Genomic DNA, 12819 nt, shown 5'->3' with positions numbered 1-12819 from the left:
CAGAGAAAGTGAAAGGAGGAGAGAAACTAAAAGGAGAGAGAGAGAGAGCGGAATGGATAAATGGATAGATGACTGGATGGATGGATGATGGATAGATTTATGGGTGGATGGATAGATTTATGGGTGGATAAATAGAAGGATGGATAGATGATAGATAGACACATAAATAGACAAATGATACATAGATGAGAAACAAAGACAGGCGGACGCTCAGGCCTGGGTCTGTGCCAAGAAAGAGTTTCCCTAGGGTGCCACACCCCCTTACACACATGTCAGGCTTGGTTCTATCTAGGTGCCAGGTGAGTGGGAGGGGAAGTCCTCTCCAAGGAGCTAAGGGATATGAGAACAGCCAGAGTGCCATTTTCCAACTTTGAAGGGTACTGGAAGAGGAATTTTCGGTGTCCTGACTACTGGTCGACTGGGGCTCTCACACCTTGCAGTCCGTGGCTCTTGTAATGGGGAGTCGGCCGGGGCCTTTGGGCTCGCGATTCCGATGGCGGGAGTCGCAGATTTTTCCAGCCCACTCTGTTTGCCAGGCATTGTGAAGTCAACTTAAACCTGCGCGGTTTGAAAAGAAACACCTGCAGCTTCGTCGCCACACTACGTTGCCAGCAGGACCAACGGCTTTCACAGGCCAGAGCCTCTGAGCTGTTCCTTCTGCCACCCGCGTGGGCCGGGGCTTCATATGAATATTCATCAGCGCGTGGAACAGCGGGTCACGAATCGCGCATGCGCACTGCCCTCCTAGCAGCAGCTCGGGCGGGTAGCAGGGACTTGGACAGCTCTCCGCGGGCTGAAGGGTGGCGCAAAGAGCTTCTCAAAAGCTGATCATCCGGACGTCTGTGGAGGTGCCTTAGGGAAGTCTTGCTATTCCCCCTTATGACACCCACACCCAAAGCCTGAGTTCATGGATTTTCAAGAAACTCTCCAGGACGAAAACCTCCCTTAACTCACAGAATCACTCACCCCACCCCTTTCTCGTGGTTTTACCTACCTCCACAACTTTTAGTTTTCTTTGCCAGAAGCTAGAATTTTTCCAGGATAAACAGGAAAAAAAAAATTCAAAGAAATCCAGATGTGAGCTTCTTTTACCTCTTTTAGGTCCTTATGTTTTCTGTAGCTTAACGGGAATTGTTAGACAAAAGACAGACACATTTTATATATGTTTGCTAAGGTCGTTTACCTTCAAAATTTGGGGTTTTTTTTTTTAAAGATATGATTCCCATGTGTTTATATTCACGCTTAATAGTTGATTCTTGTATATGCTGTAAGTGAAAGTGTCACTGTGTAAGTTTCACAGGCCGTGAATTCTGCATATGCTTGCAGAGATACCCTGCAAACCATCAGAGGCAGACAAAATATTGGTGACAGTCTTAAGTCTCTAGCATCTTCACTGCCAATGTAATTTCCATATTAGATTGCTAAATCCAATTTCTTATTTTTGAAAAGCCCACCTCCAGTACAGCATCAATTGAAAACTTCATACTAGTTTAGCTGCTCGCTCTAAAGTGGAAATAAATGTTAGGAACTAATGCCAGAATTCAGCGTGCATAGTAAAAATAGCCCCTGGCTTAGCCTTATCATGTTTCCTCTTGCTCAGGCTGAGAGTCTGGAGTGAACCAGCTTTGCATAGAGTAATGGAAAACATTGCCCATATTTTGTGTATTTTGTGCCATTATACTTGCAATAAACTTTGAGGAAAAGGTCCAACTGTGATGTCTTACAGGAAGTTAATATTTTTCTTATTTCTTGTCCCCCACCAAATAGATTACTTTATAGTAACCCTCATAAAGGCTTACTCTCTATATCTAACCAATTTAAATGGGTACATACTACTAAGGGTGAGATAGGTTATAAATAGCTGAAAAAGAGAACACCATGAATAGTGAACTTTCAGTGGCTTGACAAGCGTAGAAGGGATACACCTTTTCATTGTCATCCTATTTCCAAGAATTCTAAAACCAGAGAATACCAGCTATAACTATCTTTGTGAAAGCAACACTTTTTATTTCCCTAATATGAACACATAGTTCTAGGATCCATACTTGATGCTAGGAGGAAGTGAGAATTCTGTACCTAGAGAGAAGATAAATATGTAATTTCAACTTGAAAAAAAAAGAAAGAAATGTAAGTAGGAAATGTCTGAAATCTGAAGGCTTCATATCTAGTCCACAAAAAATCAAAGGCACATGCTCAGTATCTTCATTTTGAGTTTGTCAGACCGCATACACTTAGTTGCTAACCTATCATAAACTGATGATGTTTTTAAGGATCTGAGCCTTCTCTAAGCTGCTTCCTGGAAGGCAGTGTGCTCAGGTACCAACATGCCAGCACTGACTAGCAAGGGGTCCAGGACAGCGATTTCATCTTGACTTCAAAAAGGGAGTATCTGGAAGGTTTTAGGGCTGGGCAAAGTATGTGAGGAGTACGACTCTGTTGCCAGCCCTTTAAAAGTTCTGGGAAAACTTCACAATCAACAAATAAAAACATCTAAATGCCAGGCCCATCAGTAAAGAAGGTTAGTGCTATTTTCATTGTCAGCTAAAGAAAAAAAAATGGATAAGCATATGGGGCAATTGAAAGGTTACATCTTTCTTTTGGAGGTGGTTTGCTTCTTAAAGGTTAACTTGAATGCTTGACTTTAAAAAATCAAAATCATCAGCTGCAAATGCTTAAAGCAGTTGGGGGTAGCTTTTGAAGAACAAAACAAAGGGTCTGAAATGTTTGAAAATTACTTAGCCTCCATATAAATGGTGCTTGTATATTTATATGCTTACTTTATAAATGTACACACATACGACAACTCATTTCTCTTCATTTCTCAAATATGATTGCTTGTACTCAGGCATTTTTTTTGTTGACACAATATAACTTTTTAATAACTTGTTAGCTATTCTAATCATTTGACAGTACCCAGAAAACAATGTAGTCAAAATATGAATCAGGACGGCTTTCTGCCTAAATCAAAATCCACAGCTACACACAGAAACCAGTCATTTGCAGCATCTTCAGCTTCTGCTAAATAGGGTCTAACAATATATTTTGCTGTTCACATTCATGTATTTCAGAACCTAATAGCCCATGAAGAAAAGTATGAAAAATACATCTCAAGAAGCAGACATTAAAGGTACCAGCAAAAATAATAGACTACATTGAAGTTTGAAGCATTATTTTAGGCGACCTACATCATTAATGACTTTTTCTTTGTGGTGGATGTTACAGAAGAGAATGCATAAGGCGGGTTGGCATAAATATTGGCTTCTACCATAGAAGTTCCTTTTTTGTGAGCGAGGTTATTCACAAACACACACACACACAGTACTTCTCAAATGCTTTTTTAAAAAAGTATTTAGCCTTCAAAGTCTTAAAAGTATGTTTAAAATATGAAGTATTTTTGAGGTATACATTTACCCCTAAAATTTATTTTTAAATACCCTACTTAAATCATATATCATAGTATGATATTTAATCATTACGCTATGACATGAAAATTAAAAAGGCACCGGGTACATAAATCATGAGACATTCATATTTTCAAATTTGAAGTAAACCGCATTTAGAAAAAATGCACTTGTTTACTATCTCCCTAAATGCACTAATAAAGTTACAAAAGTACTATTGTTGTTGTTGTTATGATTATTATTATTGTCATACTCATATTATGCTCCCAGGCATTCTGATGTGTAATGAAAAGGGGAGAGATTAGTAATTGAGGTGTTTGTCTTTCCTAGAGAGGCGAGGTATCTTTATTCCTCTTTCTATTTTTGTTAACTATTGGTCTAATGTCTAGAGTCACTTCAGATGCTACACTGACAGCTTTGGGTCTCACAAATTTTTGGAGCGAGCAGCAATTCCTGCTTAAGTGTTCAACCTCCTTAAATCTGGCAAAACCTTGCAAGGTGGCGCTCTTTCCATGAAAGGTAGATATTTACTCTTATAATCACAATAACATTTTTTTTTTAAGTTAAACACCACCATTTCGAGATTTTAATGAGCTACAGAAAGGTCACCAAGTCCCTTCAGCTAGTAAAACTTTGTAGACTAAAAGTGAGGAATACAAATAGCAAAAGATAAAAGAACAAGTCAACAAATAATTTTTAAAGAAAACAACATTTTGGTTTTGCATAGTCTTAAAAATTGTCACTTTTAAATAGATTTAAGATCTTAAGGGCTTGTCATACTTTTGAGGGGTTTCCCCACTTGTTTTTCTCCTCAGAGTCACTTCCTGAACTCACATAGTATATTCAAGAAGCAGGTCCATATTCTTCCTTGTCCACAGTGAGGCCAGTATCTGACTCCTGCTCTGACACATCCAAGGCCCTGATTTGTAATCTCCAACTACGTTGTCTGCTTAATGGGGCGATCATGCAAGCTACAACCAGAGACAAAGAAGCTCCCATTCCTACCAGCACAGCTAACTTCGAGGGAGCAGCAAAGCTTGCAAATCTATCAAACTAAACTGCAAGAAAGACAATCTGATTTAGAGAAAAGGCGTTCCGCTACAGTCATTAAGCACAAGTAATTTAGATTTTTTATATTGTCTCCTCATTTACAAATTTACTGTATCAATGCCAGCCAATGGAACGAATTTCTTAAGTAAATGAGAAATAAGTAAAAGAGATAGAAAGATAATAAAATTACATAAAATAATTCTCTTCCCTAGATGTATTTTTAAGAGAACTAATAACAGCAGTAAAATTATAGTAATAATAACATATCATAGAAAGTAATTAATTTAAATTAGCATCATGTTTAAAGATATATAAGTAAACTGCTTTAAGGACATTTACTTTTATACAAAGAAGGAAAGCCTGGAAAAGCATGCATCGACATCCTGAAAATTAGTTATAGCCATAAATGGCTTAATTGAAGATAGCAATTTAAAATATGATATTGTAAATCTGCAACTTGGTTTCAGCCTGGGGAATTTAATTTGGGGGCAGTGGAACCCTCTGCTGTAAGTTCATTTGCTACACTATAGAGTGAGCCCTGAGCTTCTGACAATTCGTCTACATTAATATTGATGTCGCCTGCGCAATCTATTTCTGTTATTTTTATGGTTGTTATTCCACGTCTGCAAAGGTCATTTAAATTATACTGCGGCCTAAAATTTGTTTCATAAATTTTGATATAAATACTAATTACACCCTCTCGGAGAGCCAGCAGGGTAGCGTCCATTTATCACGTTTATACAACCTGCGATGACAGAAAGGGAAGGCAAGGGAGACTGGAGAGCTTTTCCCAAGGACTACTAAGGCTGGCAGAAGAGGCAGCAGGTTGCTGGGGTGGCGGGGAGAGGGGGAGTGAAGAAGAAATTCCTACCACAATCACTGAGATTTAAGAATCTTTAATAAGGTACGAAAGGTTACCAAACAGTTCTGGAAACTAAAGTGTACATAACGAGTTCTTCTAGCCATAAATATTGAATAGCTGTAACATGAATAAACCGGCCCTTTACATGCGGATAAATATGGAAACTAGGAATTATATACATTATGTGGTTGTATCTTTTGCCAAAAGCAACTGACAGTTATAGTTTATATCTTTTTTAATATCACTTTACATAAACAAATGGAACAGTTTTGACACGCAGATCCAGGCTTCTACTATACGAATTCTTGACAGAACGTGAAACAACATTTTACTGCACTAAAGTACTTAGACTTTGGGACGAAATGTTTGCACTTTATACAAAAAAAAAAAAAAAGCACATTAATACCAATAATATTCTGTTAGGTCGACGTGGAGACTGTAATCGTACAAAGTAATTCACATTTTGGTACACATTTACTAGAACATTCTTGCCATTCAGTACAAACAGTTGGCTTTTGGCCGCCCACCCCTCCCCCAACCCCGCCCTCCCGGCCCCTCCCCCCAATGCAAAGACCACAACGCCACAATCCCACCCTCCCGATCCAACTGAGATATAACTATTTACAGAATCCAACAGTACAGTTTTAAGCTAATAATTCTGTATTTACAAGAATGCAAAGAAAAAAAAAGCCGAAGCCCAGAGAGCCTGTTCCAATTCTGATGAGAAACTGGCCTACCGGGTTGGCAGCATTTGGTCAGGCGGCCGCCTTCTCCCCGACCCCCACCCCGCCCCTTGGCTACCAAGCCAATGCCAAGAGCGGGGGGAAAAAGGAAAAAGAGGGGGATATTAAAGATTTGGTGCTTTATCTCTTACTCGGTCCCGGGTCTACTGGCAGATTCAAAAAAATAGTATTGCGGGATAGGGGAGCTGTTTTGATTCGCAGTGTTCTTTCAGTAATATTTTGCATACGTGTGTGTTCAGTCTCTTAAATAGGGTTTTGATCGGCGTTTTGTTTCTGATTTTAAACGTACCATTCATTAAAATTGGAAGAGAGCGCGCTGTGGCCGGCTGTGTGGTGGACCGCGGACGAGGAGGGCGACAGGGAGCTGGTGGTCGGGTTGTCTGTGGAGGGAGACACGATGGTGGGCGGCGTGGAGGACTCGTATCCAGAGCTGGCGGCCGGCGAAGGCTGCGAGCCCTGAGAGGAGGATTCGTGGACCTGCGGGAATAAAGTCGAGTTTTTAAGGAGATAAAGAGCCAGCGCAGCGGCCGCCGAGGACGGGTGAAGGCCGCGCTCCGCCTCTCCGGGGAGCCCCGCATTCCCTCGACCTCCGCGGAGGCCTCACTAGTGGAACTTGACTTTGGCTTGGTTGTACCGCCTGGGCCCTGCTAAGGCGGTTCTCCAGAGAGGGACAGAGACCCAGGGGCTCACAAAAGAAAACCAGATCTGAGAAGGAGAGGACTGGATTTGAAGCTAGAGCCCCAGGTGCCCCCGCACCCCACCTCGCAGCCGCTACTTTGCTTGCTCAGATCTACGGGCAAGACCCCAACTCTTCTGCCAACGCTGCCAGCCACAAGGGCTGCACATTCAGGCCGCGTCCTCCAGCTGGCGTAGCCCTAGCTCCGGATCTGGGCCACATTCAAATTCAGTCGCAGCTTCTGATCGAGTGTTCTCTTCCTTTTTACTTTTTTTTTATTAAATAACACATTTAGAACTGTCAGGGTTCCCCTACCCCATTTTCTAGATCCTGCCCTCTCTGCCCAGCCCCACTCAGCAGAGCGGAACCGTTGCCTTTCAGCCTTCGCCGTCTCCTTCCACAGCCCGGCTGCCACAAGCTGCCGGTCCCGGCCAAAGAGCGGAGTGGGCTCCTGGCTCGAAGGCGGACGGCAGGAGCGGCGCGATTACCTTCATGTGTTTGCGCAGCGAGCTGGGGTGTGTGTAGGACTTATCGCACATCTTGCAAAGATAGGGCTTGTCGCTGGTGTGCACGTGCATGTGCTTCTTGCGGTCGCTGCTATTGGCAAAGCGTCGGTCGCAGCCCTCGAACTCGCACTTGAAGGGCTTCTCCCCTGGCGTGAAAGGCGAGAAAGAGACAGGGCTGATTAGAACAAGTCCCACAGTTGTATGATTTTAATGTAAACAAATGAAAAAAATTTAAATATTAAAAAGGTCGCAAGCTCAAACACCCGGGTCTTCAGTAAAGTTACGTATATGCAGTGGATTTATAATTATCTTAATTATTTTAACTACTAATCCAATTAAATCTATATTTTTATTATTGCTGTTGCTGCTATTATTATTGCTACTACTACTGGCATTATTATTGGTAGGTCCCCCCCACCCCCCTCACCCCCCCACCCCTGATCCCTTAGTACTAGCAGGTTTTTCTGCCGGTGGCTATCCAAAGGACTTCAGGAGGCAATACCTAGCTCTTGGTTTCTAATTTTCACACTCCGGGCTGACTCTCCTGCTGTTTTGCTCTACTCTCCTCCCCACCCCCCCACCCCGCCCGCACCCCCTCCCTAACGCTCAGCACCCCTTCCTCGCCTCCCCCACCCTACACCTTACACACACATTTTATAACATAATCTGGGCCGAGAGCTCGGCGCCGCAAATTCTTCCCAGACTCCCGGGGATAAACTCAAAATTCCAAAGCGGTTGTCAGAAATCGCCCGGGAAAACCAGAATAGGGAAGCAGACTTGATTCCCGGCCTTGTTGGAGCAAGGGGCCCAGAATGGCCTGCTGGACCAAGACCACAGCCATGAGCTCACCGCTAACTTTTCTTTTAACTATTCCCGACCAGTTTCTATTTTAAAGGCCAATGCATGGGATTCGATGGTTTTGTAAACCACCTCATAGAATCTAACTGACAAAAAAAAAAAAAAAAAAAGGACTTCTTTGCCTTTCGCCGACTCTCCTGACTCCCCAAGACTACTCACAAACAGGTCACTACTAAAACTGGACTCTTTAAATATGAACAGCCTCCAAAAGCCTCCTCTGGGCCGACTTACTTGCTTTCACCACTTCCTCCCTCCTTTCTGTCTTTTCGTTTTTGTTTCTTTTTGTGCCCCTTCACCCAATATCCTCCAATTTCCTCAATTCCTTCCTTTGGGAAAGTCTTCACTAAGGTGCACAGAGGGGGATGTTGGCCGGAAGCAAACGTTTCGATTTAGATTTGCCTGCAGCTGGAGCTGCTGGAGCCTTCGCCGCCGCCGCCGCCGCCTCCGGGAGCCAGCAACCTCTCCCGGTTCCGCGCACGCCAAGGCTCTGCAAAGCCGGGTGTGTCTCTTTGCTCTCCTGGCCTTTTATACTTCTTCTTTAAAATATATATATATTCCAGGATCCTTCCTGTCTGCTCCTTTTATACTTTTTCATAATTTCAAGCACGAAACTAAAAACCAGCGTAACTTTCGCTGCCTGCCTGCTGGAACCTGACTCCCAGACCCAACCAAGGCCCGGTTTGTGCGCCCCGGCCACTGACTTTTGAATTTCAAGTCCCAAGCCCGGGATGAATGGGGGGGTGGAGTGGGGGAGGGTCAAGGACAGAGGTTTCCGTACCTGTGTGTGTCCTTTTGTGAATCTTTAAGTTCTCTGAACGAGCGAAGACCTTGCCACAGCCTGGGAAGGGGCAGGGGAAGGGCTTCTCTCCCGTGTGTACGCGGATGTGGTTGACCAGTTTGTATTTGGCTTTGAAGGGCTTGCCCTCGCGTGGACATTCCTCCCAGAAGCAGATGTGGTTACTCTGCTCAGGTCCGCCGACGTGCTCCACGGTGACGTGCGTGACCAGCTCATGCATGGTGCTGAAAGTTTTGTTGCAGGACTTTTTCGGGTTGGCCAGCTGCTCCGGCTCGATCCACTTGCAGATAAGCTCCTGCTTGATGGGTTGGCGCATGTAACGGAAGAAGGCGCCGGCGCCGTGATGCGCGGCCATGTTCACGTTCATGGGCCCGTAGCCGTGCAGCTGCGGCGCGGCATAGTGCTCCGAACGCGGGCTTGTCACCTGGCCGTACTGCTCGGGCCGCGGATACATGTCCCCCGAGAAGCCAAGCCTCATCTGCCCGTTGACCACGTTGGGCGACGCGTGGCCCGCCGCCTGCTCGTGAAGGCCGGGGAAGAGGAGGTGGCCCGCGGCGTCCGTGTGGCTGTGTGGACCCCCGAAACCCCCTGCTGAAGCAGCGAATAGACTGTGCTGAGCGCTGGCTGCTGCCGCCGCGTCGCCAAAGCCCCGGTTGCGGAACAGAAAATCCCGCGTGGAGTTGAAGGCTGCGCTCGAATAGGAGCCGACGTGGCCCGGGTGGTGATGATGGCCAAGGGCCGCGGCCGCCGCGTAGCCGGGCGCCTGAGACGTGAAGGCTGTCTGGCCCGCGGAAGCCAGCTCGTGCGAGCTGGGGTTGAGCTTGAAGGCTCCCATGCCGTCGGCGAACGGGTTGATGCCCAGGCCTACGTCGCGATCGGACACGTCGCCCGCGGAGTGGTGGCGGGATGCGCCAAAGGTGGTCACGCCGATTGCAGGGTACTGGGGGCCGGCGTCCAGGAGCATCGTGGCTGCTCCGGGCGAGCCCCGGCCTCCCCCGCCCCCCCCACCCTCGCCCGCCGAGAAGGGAAAATCAGGAGGAGGAGGAGGAGGAATGGGAGGCGGAGGAAGAGGAGGAAGAAGAAGAGGAGGGAGGAGGAGTCGACCCACCTCGCGAAGTCCTAGCCCGCAGGCAGCGCGCTGCGCGCGGGGGAGCCCGCCTGGTCAAGCGCGGGGAAGCCGGACGGCTGCGGGCCGCGAGCAAGGCGGGCTCTGGCGCCCGCCAAGCAGACCCCGCCGGCCGGGCTTGCACTTTCTCGCCGCTCAGTCTTTGCCGAGAGTACCCCGCGTCAAAGCTGCCCAGGGAAAGCCATGTAGCATCTCAGCCCCCCCAAAAAACTTCCTCTCGGATTTGTGGCATAGAGGAATGTGAGCGCAGGAGCCGCAACTGCTCGCTCTCTCTCCGCCTCGCGCCGTACGCCCCTCCTCACTTCTCCACTAGCCCCTCGCCCTTTCTTTTCTCTCTCTCTTTTCTCTCAGGCTCGCCTCTCTCGCTCGTTCACTCTCCTTTTTCCCCTCTGCTTTTTGCCAAAAAAATAATAATAATAAAATAATAATACTGAAAAGGGGGGAGCTAAAAAGAAAGAAAGAAAAAGCCAAAGAAAAGGCTCAAATCATGCACAATATTGTCTTTTGCGGTTTATCTTCCTGGGGAGAAACTTTCACCTCCTCAGCCGGGCGGTGAGCGCGAGACTGATAGCAGCAATCATTCCTGCAGATAAATGAATTGAAAGGAAGACACCGTCCCCCCCTTGATGAATGGGAGCAGGGGGAGGTGTCACGTGCTGCTGACGAGGGCGCCCATTGGTGCGTCCTCACTCCCCCCCGCCCGCAGTCGCCGCGCCAACTGAGGGCGCGCCGAGACGCCGCGCGCAGTTCATTGGCCCGCCCGCCTCATCAATCCCAGGTATTGTAAAGCACTTGACATCCTCTTTTGACAAACCCGGCTGCCAGGAGTAGCAACTTTTTTTTTTTTTTAGCCAAAAAAAATTTTTCCCCCTCTTCCTATGAAAAAATTTTTTTTTTTTTTGCCACGATTCCTTTTTCTTCTCGCAGTCACATACGTTTTCTCTATCCTTATCCCTCTTCCTCCTCCTCTCCCATTCCTCCTCTCTCTCTCTCTTTCTCCCCCCCATCCTCTGTTTCTCCCTCTCTCCCCCCTACCCTCTCTCTCTCCCTTTCTCTCTCCCTCTCTCTCATCTGTCTTGTCCTTCCTCAAACCTGCTCTTGCGGAGCGGTTAGCGACTTCGGGCGTCTATCAGTGCAGGAGGCGGGGATGGGGCTGGTAAACACAGCTAAGGCACTTCCAGAATGTCCCGATTCAGCAACTTTCTTTTCTTTCATTCTCCCCTCTCTGCACCCCCCTCTTCATGGGTTGCAAAGGAGGCTTTTGTTATTTGCTCCTTTTGAAGTTTTCCTCCCTCTCGCCTTGTCCCCCTCCTGTTTATAATTTAAGATCTTGGAGTACGGACACTCCGCTCTCTCTTTACAAGAAATGGGATTCTTCAGGATAACCAATTGCCTTGATTTTCTTAATGTTATCAAATCAATCAGGTTTCCTGCTTCCCTCCTCTCCTCCACCCCCAAACAAGCACAGGTGGATGAAAGGTCTTAACTTTCCAGATTATTGAGGTTTCTTTTTTCAATGGTAAATTGGAAACATTGTTGCTGATTTTCCTTTTTTTCTTTTCCTGTGTTATTCTTCTCTTTTCTCCCTTTTTCCCTAGTCTCCCTCGTCTGCCCCCCGATGACCCTCTCCTTCTGCACTCCTGTTCCCAACCGGGGCCCCTTTCATTCAGGTAAAACTGTAAATTTCCCAACGCGCCATTGTTCTTCAGGACTATCCAAAGCTCCCTAGAAATCCCCGAATACTTTTTTGGCATTTAAATCCCCGATAGATAGAACCAATGTAAATTTTGTGACATTCAAACCTTTTTTAGTTCACAAATCAGTCACCCTTGTCACAGTTATTGAAATTCCGCAACTCGCCACACCAGGACGGTGGAAAAAGCGGGCGCGGTCTTTGTTGCCGACCAGGCTTTTGATCGCCAGAGAAAATTTACTTACCTTCAGATGAGTGAGCAGAAAAAGAAATAACACTCCCTTTGATTTAGTTAGGAAAATGCAGACATTTGGATTCAGTGCAAACATACAACACTCGCTTGTTTTCGCGATGCGGCCCTCGATTAACCTGTCTTTGCCCAGCGCAAAGTCTATTCAACAACTGCGCGTAGTTGCTTTTTGTCTCGTCCACAAAGAGCCATTGACCATATATTAAAATGATTGTTGAAAGGTAGAAGAGTATGGCACTTAAAAGCAGGAAAAAAAAAATCCGTGACTCAATCAATTAAGGCGAGTAACATTTATGCATTTCAAAAAATGCACACGGATGCCGGGGTTTCGGGGATAAAGGTTGCATTTCTCTGCAGCTCTGTTTAAAACCCAGCAGCCCGGGCTGAGGGTTTAGCTCAAGTGTCTGCATATTCATTAGGTCTAATTATTTTCTAGTAAGGAAAACACAAAAAGCCAAGAGTCGGAATCCTTCAATTTGCTCTTTGTTTCTAACTTCATTTGGCTTCTTTGCAGCTGAATCGGAGCCCTAAACTCTTTTCGCAGACAAAGAAACCTCAACTCATCCTTTCACTGGCGGCCCAGTTAGAAAACTCACCAGTGTTTGGGAGAGAGGAAAATGAAAATGAATTTGTTTTGCCCTGTCTCCCGCCTTAGCTAGCTGCACAGGCTGGAAGAAGGCAGGATGCGCGCTGGCTGCTCCTCGCCTTTCTGGTTTTCTGGTCTTTTCATCGTCTAGATTTTCGCCTGGGGTTGACCAGCTGAGCTGCCCTTTCACTGGGTTCTCCGGGCTCTAAATTCGACTTGTGTATCTGGGATGGTTTACCTGCGTCTGAAGGGACCTGACCGAGCATTTGCGC

At 46.2% G+C, this 12819-nt stretch overlaps 1 protein-coding gene across 1 annotated transcript; it reads right to left on the bottom strand.

The window, feature by feature from the left end:
• Nucleotides 1-5893: 5893 nt before the first annotated feature.
• Nucleotides 5894-10835, bottom strand: ZIC1 (Zic family member 1). Its single transcript, XM_054585172.1, has 3 exons — nt 8875-10835; nt 7221-7384; nt 5894-6533 (listed from the first exon to the last, which is right to left on the bottom strand). Exons 1-3 carry the CDS (start codon nt 9854-9856, stop codon nt 6336-6338), a joined length of 1344 nt encoding a protein of 447 aa, XP_054441147.1. The 5' UTR covers nt 9857-10835; the 3' UTR covers nt 5894-6335.
• Between the last annotated feature and the right edge of the window lie 1984 nt (nt 10836-12819).

The sequence above is a fragment of the Pteronotus mesoamericanus genome, unplaced genomic scaffold (genome assembly GCF_021234165.1).
Source record: "Pteronotus mesoamericanus isolate MK-2021 breed Mesoamerican mustached bat unplaced genomic scaffold, CSHL_Meso_final contig_82, whole genome shotgun sequence".
Lineage (NCBI taxonomy): Eukaryota > Metazoa > Chordata > Mammalia > Chiroptera > Mormoopidae > Pteronotus > Pteronotus mesoamericanus.
Note: the sequence above shows the minus strand (reverse complement) of the source record. Positions and strands in the feature narration are given on the sequence as shown.

Excerpts from the sequence above, each read along its gene's own strand:
- ZIC1 (XM_054585172.1), bottom strand. The coding sequence starts at position 9,856 with ATGCTCCTGGACGCCGGCCCCCAGTACCCTGCAATCGGCGTGACCACC. Across the intron at positions 7,385-8,874 it reads TCACAAAAGGACACACACAG|GGGAGAAGCCCTTCAAGTGC; the intron begins GTACGGAAACCT and ends CTTTCACGCCAG. Across the intron at positions 6,534-7,220 it reads CGCTGCGCAAACACATGAAG|GTCCACGAATCCTCCTCTCA; the intron begins GTAATCGCGCCG and ends TTATTCCCGCAG.